Source organism: Lytechinus variegatus, chromosome 10, assembly GCF_018143015.1.
Source record: "Lytechinus variegatus isolate NC3 chromosome 10, Lvar_3.0, whole genome shotgun sequence".
Lineage (NCBI taxonomy): Eukaryota > Metazoa > Echinodermata > Echinoidea > Temnopleuroida > Toxopneustidae > Lytechinus > Lytechinus variegatus.
This window is the reverse complement of record NC_054749.1, coordinates 27,430,322-27,443,101: the sequence shown is the minus strand read 5'-3', so window position 1 is coordinate 27,443,101 and position 12,780 is coordinate 27,430,322. Positions and strand designations below refer to the sequence as shown.

The 12,780-nt window shown below is 33.0% G+C and overlaps 1 protein-coding gene across 1 annotated transcript in view; it reads left to right on the top strand.

The window, feature by feature from the left end:
* The window catches only part of LOC121422353 (regulator of G-protein signaling 9-like), a 47,818-nt gene that overhangs the window by 5,904 nt on the left and 29,134 nt on the right, over window positions 1–12,780 (top strand). Inside the window, exons 2-4 of the mRNA XM_041617341.1 lie at window positions 6,718–6,814; window positions 7,203–7,415; window positions 8,434–8,498. Of these exons, the coding sequence (XP_041473275.1) occupies window positions 6,718–6,814; window positions 7,203–7,415; window positions 8,434–8,498 (375 nt within the window). The remainder of the gene's footprint in view (window positions 1–6,717; window positions 6,815–7,202; window positions 7,416–8,433; window positions 8,499–12,780) is intronic.

Below are 12,780 nucleotides of genomic sequence, written 5' to 3'. Positions count from 1 at the left end.
CTTGAATTTTATTTTCTTCAATTTGTTTTCTTATTCTTTCTTTGCATGGTCATTGACCGGAAATTGACCTTAGAGTGAGGGGAAAGGAGTCCAAAACGATGGACAGTGGACATAGCTAATTAAAATCATGAAAATGGGGTTATCGATTATTTTGATAGAGCATGAGAAGAAAGAATCTTTTCACTTTTTTAGCTTATTAACGAAAGAAATTAATGGCATTAAAACGAGAATTTTTTTCACATAAATTCTTGGGCTTCGGTCCCTTCTATCAGATGCCAGCATGATTGTTGCCCGAATATTACGCTTCAGTAAACCTCGCAGAAATTGGTTTGCGCAAAAGTGCTGAATTTCAGGCAATAAAAGAATTGACCATGTACATTTTTCATAATTTCTTAGCATTTTTTATTCCCAGGTGAAAAAACTTCAGGTTGTTAAGGACAGTTGGATCTGAGGCGACATAAAATAAAACAAACTAAAATTTTTATTCCAAACAGCTCCAGCAATTTTTTTGTTATTACGTGCTGTCTTTTGAAAGGTTTAACGTTCGTATGCATTTTCCACACTTTCTCATGCATGACAGTAATAATAGAAACAAAGGAAAGCAAACAAAAATTGCATTCGGTTCCCAGCAACATACAACGCAGATAAGGCACAATTGATTATTAACGTGAGGGGGGGGGGGCTTGATGGATCGTTTTAGCCAAAGAGAAAAATAAGAATGTTGAAAATATCTTCAAATCAGTCTTTTTATCGCTTAAAGTGCCTGTCCCCTTCATAGCGGCTTACCACCATTTTCATCCATATAACTCTTTCTAATTTGTGCGCAAACCCGGGGTAATAATAGCAGGGCCCACTGGGATAAAAGTAATTTTCGGAACTGAAGTGGCTACCCTGGGTAAATATGCCGCTATTATTATTATATTATTATTAAATCATTTTTCACACACCTTTTAAAAGCAAGTGGAGCTCACTCAAGCGAAAAGTTTTGTCGACATTCATGATATCATTTGCTTACAAAAACTTATACCTGTAAAGAAATGCTGAAAAAATGTCAGGATATAACAAATTTCTCAGTTTATAGGATTTTTCAACGCGTAAACTTTTTTAAATACGCATTTCATATCAGGTAGAGGTGCAATCCGGACTTCTGATCACGTGATATATGTGACTAACCATTATCATCCAATCTGAAGGATTCATTCGCCTCTTACTTTACAGATATGTTACTCTTAGAATTTTATTAGAAACGTCATGTTAATGGGACATACAAACATTGTCTGTGTTTTCATTCCTGCATAAAGGTTACTCTATCACCACGGAGACCGAATGTAATTGAAGACAATTTCCCGCTGGCTTTAAAGTTGATTACTTGGAGCTGTATATGGGGTGATGTGCTCGTAGCATACAGCTGCCATGTTTTTGACTTCGGTTGATGTTTTAATGTGCACCATCTTCTTGATCATTACAGTCAACTCATTAATTGTGCAGTGAAAAAATATTGAATGAGCATAATATAGTTTTAATACATAGGCCTACTTATTAGGAAAAACTGCCATGTCTCTAAATATCATTTATCGGTGTTTTATACTTCGAGATCATTTTGGAAGATTACATGATAATGCATTTTAAAGGTACGATAGCTATACCAATGTAGAGATTATTTTTGTTCTACAAGTACATGTGTATAAAATGCCTTTTCCCTCATGTGAACCCTTTACTACTTCTTTTCCTTTTCCTTTTCCATTTACTTTTCCCTTTTCTTTTTGCTTCCCTTCTTCTTTCTTTATTTTTGTCGTCATTCTTCTTTCTCCTATTTTTTTTTCGATACTTCTTCTTTTTATTTGTTTGTTCTTCTTCTTCTTCACCTCCTCTTCATTCTCTTCTTCTTTTTTTCTCCCTCCATCTTCTTCTTCTCCTTCATCCTCTTCTTCTTTCTCTGCTTCATCTTCATCTACTCCTTCTTTCCTCCTCCTCCTCCTTCTCCTCCTCACCCTTCTTCTTCTTAAAGATTACTGTTGAAGTTCCCATGCAGTATTAGCGGAAATTTCAAAGCGACGATACAGGTAATTTTTTTTTAGGTTTGGACCTCTATAAGATATTACTCAAGTGAACATTACACATCAAATTTGAGTCTTTCAGGACCTCCTTTGGAGGAAAATTGGAAACACATAGGCCTACGTACGGGTCACTTAGACATTTTTTTTTGTAAAGTTTGATTAATTCATAAATAAATTTGGTAGATACTGAATGATCTAGAGGGTGGTGCTCGATGAAATGGGCAGGGGTGACCACTTTATTTATTTTTCAAGCAAGAAAACAATTAGGAATGAAAAATGAGGGGAAAAGGAGAAATTTTAAGAAGAGAATTGGATAGAGAGTGTTGGGTCACGGAAATATACAATACTCATTTCAATTAAATGTCGTCTGCACCCCCAGCCACCATTCCAGTACATTTGCGTTGCCGCTGATTAAACAGAATTGCTTTAGTGGGAAATATTATCTAGAAAAGTGCTGTAAAATGGATTCAATAATAAAAAAGAACAATGTGGTATACGACTAAAATTAGTATATTAACAAGCAATGTATGAGTCGAATACTGATCAAGCATTTATGTTACGAATTTAAAAATATCTTTTCCATTGAATTCCAAATTTCAATCGTGGGATGGAGTGCACACACGTTAAATGAGAAATATATTCCCATAAAAGGAAGGAGGAAGATAACGGGGAAATATGCCTTGATCCATTTCAAGTGTGTCGTTTAACTTGGAGCACGGAGGGCTTGTATAATTACTTCGAAAATTTATGGCGTTGCCATGGCACCATGCATGCATACGAGCGAGCACCGTATCCATTTGTAAATTACCACGAGTACTTGCAAAGAGGAGCCAAAGTAGTAATGAGTCGTCCACCATCAGAGAGTAAAACTCTCTATTAGCAGAATGATCAGTATACATGTAAAGATTCTTTGACTGCAATTCAACGGTCACACTAAATAATCTAGAGTGCATGGTATTGTGATAACGTTCTTATCTATGTTCTTATATCTTTTATCATATCTCAATGAGATAAGAAGATGCTAAAATCATAAAAAAATCTTTTTAACGTCTTCTTTAGCGCGCTTCTGCGCGAATTATAAATTTACGCGCTCAGCATAGGTTGTAAAGCAAGAAAAGATAAGAACGTTTTCAGAATACCAATTTGAGATCGTAACTTAGATAAGAACATATTTGAGATAAGAACGTTTTCAGAATACCATCCCTGGGCATTCTAAGCATTTTTAAACCATAAACAGGATGAGTACTTACTCATACGAACGTGAAGCGCGAGTAAGAAAGTGTGATTTTTTTTACCTGTATTTCAGTTTGAAAAGGGGCACATTTCATTTTTAAAAAAGGCATTTTTTTCTCCGGTGTTTTTTTTTTTTTTGGGGGGGAGTACCCCCTGCTTTCCGGTTCGCCACCCCTGCAAATCGCATCTACAAATGCAAATGAATCAGTTCTTGCATCACCGAAATCAGTAAAAGGGAAGAATATCGAAATTGATACCGTATTAAAAATTGTCTCGTTTAATATACGTGTATCGACGCGCATATTTCTTTTTACCGTCTTTCCAAATATGTTTCTTTTTTACATTCATTAATTTTGATTCTGAAAATAAAGAGCAAGGGTAGTTCTATACTTTTAATATGTGAGAGATGTAGGCCTCCCTACTGTCAATAAAACAAAAAAGGAAACAAGACGGCCTTCATTGTTCAGCTCAATATTAAAGACAAAAAAATGCAAATTCAACATAGCTCTTATAACAGTGACTTTCATCTTTCTTTTTTTTAAAGTTAATTTTTAATATATATATATATATATATATATACATATATATAAAAAAAAAATCGAATGTTAAATCAACATTTGAAAGGTTTGGAGGAGTCACAACCTTTTCCAAATGTTACATCCAACCTTGTATAAAGCTGAATCCAACATTTAAAGTGTTGGGTAGAACCATTTAAAGTGGTAAATGCAACATCTAGAAAATGTTGTCACTCCTCCAACCTTTCAAATGTTAAGTTAACATTTCTTGTTTTTAGAGTATATATATATATATATATATATATATATATATAGAGAGAGAGAGAGAGAGAGAGAGAGAGAGAGAGAGAGAAAGAGAATGGAATAGAAAGAGAAACACGAAAGAATAAATGGGGCATAAAAAAATTGCAGTAAACCGACCGACCCTCGTAAAATCTGTCGACGTTGATTTTTCTTATTTAGTTTCTGGGGGAAAATAAAGATGTGCCGATAGACCGTAATCTTTTAAAAATATTCTACACTCTTTTTTTAATACAAATAAAGTTGATAAAATTTCGAAAAAAATAGAATGGGACATTATCTATTATGAGCAAAAGACACATATTTCCGAATTCCGAACAACCTCGAGCTCTTTGGTGTCATACCTTAAAAAAGAAAAATATCTACCAACCCAACATGTGTTTCTACCTCCATTAGAAGATAAACAATTACATGTACGTTCATGGCCAAAATACTCTCATTGTTATAATACACATTGCATTGCGAGGTAACGTAAATGTCATTGTTTTCATGGAATTCAATTTTCAATTAATTTGATGGCACTGTTCTTTTTGTATAAAATTTAAAATTAAATTGGTGAAATGGCTAATAAGGGTTTGCTCGAGTTCGCTACTTGAAATTAGCACTATCACACGCGCTCCCGCGCATGCATTTGATTCGATTATCAAATTGCTCGTTCAATTTCATACGTTTCCTCTCATTACTTTGTTACTGAGGCTGTAATGGGATTATACACCCATTTAAATCACTATCAAATCAACACACTGTAATCAAATCTAAGCAAGTATTAATGATGGATGTCTTTGCTGATAGGAAAATGCATGTATGAATATTGCAGTGTACACTCACCATATTTTGCTGTTACACACTAAATATTGACTTTAGGATACAAATATGATTTGAGGCCTATAGTTCATACTACCCAAGAACGTGCTGGCATTTAATGGATAACAGCAATATAAGTTATATTATGATGATAATTATCATAATACACAGCCCCCCCAAACCGCTGTTTATAATTTTATACAACGCTGCTCACATGAACACTGCAGTCTATTAAACAATCATGCTTAATTTATTGAGAATTACGTATCAAAATTAAACTTTTCATAGATTTTATACACTTGTTTAAAACTGTTCAAGAAACTAGCCGTCCGTAAGGTTCATAATTATAGTAAACAACATTGTATACAAATATAATTCCCCATGTATGCATATTCATTTTTAAATGGTTTGTAGATTCAGAGTCAGAATATCAATAGGATTCATAATTGTTGTCGAATAATACTATTCATACAACGAGATAGCATTTTTTTTTATCAAAACGCCGAAAAAAAATCCTTCTGAATAATGATTGTTGTTGAATAGTATTTACCTTGTAAACCTTTCATTAATGGGGTTATTAACGACGAAATGAATGAATGGATAGGTGAATGAATGTATGTAATACCATTTCTTCACATTCAATCTATAATTCTGATTTGATTACTATCATATTTTCTGCATGTCTTTACAGCTGACTGATCAGTAATTATGAACCAATAAATGATTAAAGGTTCCATGCAATAGAGGTACCTCCGCTTCTGACCATGTAGAAAATACTCATACAATATTTCTCCCTCTTTTTCTCAATTTTTTAGGGGTGGGTGGTTAATGGGTTACGGTGATTTTCCGTCATTACTAAGGGATTTCCCACGCTACTAATGAAAAGATAATATGAAAACACAACGGCTACTGACGAAATTCATGTACATCCTTGGTAAACATTGTGATTTTTGATGATTTGAAAAAAAACTCATATATATATATATATATATATATATATATATATATATATATGTATATATATATATTTATATATATATATATATATATATATATATATATATATATATAAAATACAAAGAATATCTGACACAACCATCCATCTCCTTAAAAGCAGAAACCACATATTGATTAAGGATCCAAATAAACGAAATACTTATAGTTTAATAAATTATTTTGAACAGATTATTCATGCTTTACTTTGTAGTGTATAGGTCTGGTCTAATACATTTTGCTCGGTGTTAAAACAACAGTAGAAACGAAGCGAATCCTAGTTCATCTGTATCGTAAGGAAATGTAATTAGCGATAGCTGGAAAGATGAAATATAGTGCCAAGCAAAATGTTCGTAATCATAATGGTCGAAAGAGAAGTAAACTACATGTATTACGAATTGCTATGATAAAACTTAATCTATATTAGGAGTATGGGCAGTGATTTTCTGTCTAAAAATGTCTTTCCGTTTCTGAACACATGTTATTCTGTGTCAAATGGAAATTCCATTTTGTCATTGAAAATGTACACTGTCAAAACATGAAATCCGTATTCAAAGGTAAATTCAAATCGATATACTCATGAAAAGTACAGAAATTAGATATGTTTTAAGAGTAGGCCTAATACTAGTTTTGATTTCAAATAGGAGATTTGTTGATTATTTTTTCTTAGACTCCTCGAGGATATATTTCTCGATTGACGACATTTTGAACACACAGAATACAAGAAACAAGATACATTAATAATTCTTGAAAATTCTGTTTCCTTGCATGTTCCTCTAACCGTGATGGATGTCCATCTTCTGACGTCACAATAGATTGAGAAGATAATACGTGGTATGCAGCATGCTGATCATGGTATCCCAACTCGTCCACAAAAGGTCTTTCTTACCTCAGTTCCATGTGCCTTCACGGGTGAGTACCTGGCTTCACGGAGCAATTTGTACCGAATGACTTCACTAACAACGAGTGTATGGAGTGCTAAAGTAGCTAAAAATAATCTACAAGTTACTGGCTTTAAAAACTTTGTGTAAAATTGCAAATGACAGGTGAATGATAATGTATCAAATGATTACCTAGGAGTTCTTCCTGATTGGAAAAAAAAATTGTGCAAATTTCCGAGTAACTTCACGAAAAATTGGTGTATGAAGTGCCAAACGACATCCTAAAAGTTATTGTTCTCTTTGTAAAGTTGCAAATCGGTATTACAAATTACTGAAAAGTATGATTCTCTTGCTATCATTGAATTGACTCAACTGATATGTATTTATGGTAATAAAGTTTGATATGATCCTCCCATCAGGTATCGATTTAATAGAATGGATCACTAAATTATTAGATGTTCACAGTACGACGGAAGCGACCCATCTTGCCACTCTACTATCTCAATATGGTTATATTTATCCCGTTGAACCTACAAAGACAGTGTCAATCAAAGAAGACAATACACTCTATCGATTCCAAAGTCCCTACTTCTGGACATCACAGGATCGATCACACGACAATACTGATTATGGTAAGCCGATTTTTGGTAAACATTTTTATTTTATTTCATTTCATTTATTCATCTATAATAATATTTGCATATTTACAGTTCTTAAAGTGATTGGTTAACATTGGTTTCACTTTTAAAAAATCTGAGCTAGAAGGTCACACTTGCGTTCGAAAATGATTATTTAGTGCTTCAAAAATTGAAATATAAAGTGACCGGAAACACCATCTTAATTTAATCCCATACACTTATGTGTACTATTTAGGTGTCTATAAGACGCCTATTTACAAAATCAGGGTTTGCCTGGTAGTTTTAGCTTTTCATTCTCAAGAATGGTTGTTTTCAGGGTTTATTAGTTCTAATACATGCACTTGTACATATGTTTCATCTTGGTTTGAGAATTTTTTAAATCAGCTGCTCACAAAGTTAAACAATACCTTTAATGAAACAAATCACAGAAAGGTTACAGATAAGAAAAATTATATACATAGCAAATTGAACAACAAAAAGTAGCAAAAGTGTAGTCAGGCCTCACCACACTTTATAAGTAACGAATATTATAAGAATTCAAAGCTAATTGATGCATTTATGTTTATATCGAGACCAATATTGATTATTTTAGTTCATTTAGGTGATTTAAATGGTAAAAATTGTGGGAAAATATACATTCGTGTGTGACTGTGATGTCATCTGTCACATCCCAATCAATATCCCAATGCCCCCCCCCCCCTCTGTACACATTTACAGAAATCATAATTCATTTGATCATGCAAACAAGTCAATAAGAATGAAACTTTCATGCATGGAAAACAAGGGAAGGGAAGTAATCGGAGAGGGAAGCAATGGGGGAGGGGGGCAAATGGTGTGGGGGGGGGAATTCTAGGTAATGAAGAGGGAAACTAATGTAATAATAATTGATTACATTTATCGCAATGTAACAAGGAGAGGAATATGAATTCTTTTAATTTCACAAAATTTTCTTAGGGTCACATTAAAATTTAGACTTGAATAATAAACTCCTTCGTATTTTCTTTCTCTACAGCTCTTTACCTAGCTAAACGAACAATGAGGAACAAGCAAAACTTTGGATTAGAGGAATATGAAAATGTAAGTTGAAATACTAATCCACACTACGTCTTACTTTCCTTAGTAAAATTGTTAGTTTTATACTTTTATGTGTGCATGTGATGTAAACGAAAATCTTGTAAACGTTATTTTAGACAGATCAATTACCACAATTTACTAGGGGGAAAACACCCAGGAGTAAAACTGTCAGAAATTAATAATGAACATTGGTTAAACTGTAATAGAGATATATATATATATATATATATATATATATATATATATATATATATATATATATATGGGACTTGAAGCCATAATAGACAGAGAGGGATCAAGAGTGAAAAGTTGGAACTAAAGATAATGTCGCATACTGAGTTATCTAATCTTATTGAAATGCAAGGTTTGTAAAAGCAACAGATGTCTTCTAGGTCTGCAATTTTTTTAAAATGTATTTTCTCGTACCTGGCTACTGATAGCACAAGAAAGCGGTATTGATCATGGAAAATAATCATCCCAAAGCAAATTGGAAATGAATATGATTTCATTTCACTTTTTGTTTTCTTTGTTTTGAGATCTTATTTATATTCAATTTTCCTTGTTGGCAGTATTCATTTAATTTTCAAAGCATTAGCCGTCGGCTTATACATGTAAAAGGTCATTGACATTGGTAATATTCAAAAGCGATTGTGGCGTCAATGCGAGAAAGCAGTATACAACACTGCGTATTTTGTCTGGAGCTTGGTGAAGGCTGTTGCACTTCAAATTAACTTTTTAGATGATTAAATTAATTCCTGGACAGCTCAAAGCATATCCTCATTCCACTCTGTTACCATGGCGACCAAGAATCACCCATCTGTTCTGAACAGAGCAACTCATTTCACCACCCACCTGAGCCACAAATCATCTCCTTTTCTCTCTCTTTTCTTTCTTTTCTCTCTCCTTCCCTTTCTCGGTGTCCTGGGTTGGAATTGAAGCTGAAATTGAATTTCTGTTCATTCGTTTGATTGTAAAATCTGGGGAGCGTTTGATGAAAGGATTTGTGGGACGTTTTATCCGACAACTCCCATTTTATTTGACGGTTACCATAGCAACCGTGATTCTCAGCCAATCAAAACCGAGGAGAATTGTCAGATCTGACAACTCGCCAGTGAAACCGACTTCGAAACGACCGACGGTCATTGGAAATTGGTTTGGTTGGTCTGGGTTTCGTTCCGCCGTTGTGACTATTGCATCAGGGTGGCTGGTGTGTGTGTGTGCTAGTTTCTTGTGTGTCCCTCTTGATAGAAGCACTATACATGTAAAAACAAACACACACACCCTCGCACAACTTCCAACACACCCTCGCACACCCACACACAATCTCCAAGATCATACATATTGAGAGAAGTAAATGTGAACATAGGCTGTTTTATTTGTGTCTTTAGGGCCAATATGTTTTTTGTATTTTTTGTGTTTAAAAAATGACAGAAAATTAATGTTTATTAAAAAGAGTTCCTTTAACAATACAGGCTTACCTACAAATGTGTGTTCTGATCTGCTATAAACAAAGAAATTATAGTTTAATAAATTCAAATTTTGAACAGATTATTCATGCTTTACTTAGTAATGTAGGTCTGGTCTTATACATTCTGCTCGGTGTGAAAACAACAGTAGAAACCAAGCAAATGATCTGCTTTTGGTTGTTTTGGTAATTTTAAGACCTGGAAGACACTTCTTTTGAGTGTAACAAAAAAAATATTCAAGAAGGAATAAAGTAAAAAAAAAAGATTTAAAGTTGTTGAAAGAGCATACTGAAATATTTTTTTAAAATCTATTAAAACACGAATTCAGAATACAAAAAAGGAAATGAAGAACAAAGTTATTTAGAATTAACGAAAAAAGGAGATGCATACCAAGAAATCAACTAGAGAACTGAAGTAATTAGAAGTAATGTGGTTATAAACAAAAAAAATAATGTTTGTTAAGTAAGTTCAGCAAAAATCTGATTTTGTGACAAATTTTGACATAGTATTAACAAAAATAATTTCACCCTTCCCTTTTCTTTTTCTTTCTCCCTTTTATTGGTAGGGAAAATCTTGGGGGTCCATAGCCCTCCAAGACTCCCCAATCTTTATGGTAATGTCATGATTATGATGAGGATTTTGATATATTTATTCTCCGACGAGGCAATGAGACAAAAAAAAACTGGTAAATTGAATAGTACAGATCAGAGGACGTCTCTAAGCGCTTAAGAGATATCGGAATTGAATTTCATGCTTGTTTGAATATCATATATCCTCTTTGTACTTTGTCCTGTCTCCCATGGTCTTCTCTGCAATTTTCTCCTATTCTATTTTCTACCCCCTCCATTCCGCTTCACTTTCTGCAGTATAGTTTCTATTCTCGTCTTTAATCATCAGTTTGTTAAGGGTGAAATTTTGAAGAAAACAGAATAATTCAGAAATCGATTTTTACTTAAAGGATTTGGGTTTTCTTTAAGAAACGCCAAAGTTCGCCTTGAATTCAATATTATTTTTCACAATTTATATTTGCTCAAATTATTTCAGTGTAAAAGTGCATTTGTATAGATGATTTTGTACAGAGGTATCGCAACACACAAAATCTACACTGGCATTTCACTTCCTTTTTCATTGTTAATTATGCATATAATAATTCCACTTGCCATGCTTACAGGACATGTGACGGCGCAACAACTCACCATGCACACAAAAGGAACAGTCAAATCACATTTTTATCATCCAACGGGCATTTTTTTGCTTTTCAATAGCAGAGCACAAAACATGTAGAGGAGAATATTTCAACCTTGAAGCATTTTCACTCAACCTAATTGAAACGAAAGACACGAGTCATAGTTAGATGATAATTGCTTTATTGATTTCTACTAAAGTTCCCATTTTTTATATCCCTGCCTGGTAGTTATTATGATCATTTCAGTTATGTTGCTAAGGAGACAAGCAATCAAATCATGAGTCGTAGTTCGCCAATGAAATAAGGTTACACTGAGGGGGAGGGGATGAAGAATAAAGGTCTTATGATTTCGTAACATTTACAGAGTACATGATTATAGTGAAAATAGTACTCAAATATTTGACGCGTGTATTTTGGGGGTAAAGTGATTGAAAAAAGGGCCACCGTCTTTAACCTAATAGTGTGTGTATTTGAGTTTTGTCAGAAATGTATCAATCAGATATGATTAACGTCTGGGACCGACCTTTGACGTCACCATCCGAAAAGACGTGACCAGGGCTCGAACCTCGAACCTCTGCATCAATTTGATACTTCCCCATGTAGCTTGTATTACAGGTGCACGCCACAAGCTTCAAAGCCTCATATAAAAATAACACTATCTTTTATACTATTATCAGATAAATCATGATAAAGACAGAAAAAATAAAGAGAGAAAAAAAAGAAAAATAACCCTTTCCATCTCTGAAACATTGCTTTATGTGAAGGAAATTCTGTAATAAAATTTTTAACTCGTTCTGAAAATAAGAAAACGGGATTTTTAAAAAAGTCTTTTATTCTCTTCACTCATCAAACAAATTTGAACATAGTAAAATATTACATTCATGATCATAGTTCAAAAAACAAATTCAAATCAAAATACACCATAACTTCAAAGCTTGGTTTGAACGTACAATTATTGTGATCAGCACATCCATACATTTGGCAATTCTTAACGAAAGTGAAGTAAAAAAATGTCATGAATAAATTCTAAATCAATTCAATTTGTTCTCAAAATATCTGATATACATTTTTTCTAACAAGATTGATTCCATAATTATCAATTTTCCAAGGCATATATATCTTTTCTCTTATATCTATAGACATACATTATATATATATATATATATATATATATATATATATATATATATATATATATATATATATGTCTAATTGAAAAAAAACAGTACAACCTACAATCAAACAAATTATTCACAAATTCTTGATGGGTGTATCACACACACAAAATCTTGAATCCTGTAAATTATTATAATACAACTAATAAAATTTATGAGAGAAGATTTAATATTCATAATTCTTTGGACCTCTCCCACACACTCACATCCCACCCCTCTCACACTCAACACAGATTCACGCACAAACATCCCCTTGCACACACACACACACACACACACTTTTTTTTTTTTTAATAATATTTTATTTTCTTCCTCTTTCAAAACAATAAGTTGACAATCACAATTCATATAAATAAAGATTCTTTGCATGTATACAATCAATTAACAATCAAACAAATAAATATATCAATATCAATTAAATTACAAAAATTTTAAAATGATTACAAATGAAATCAAAC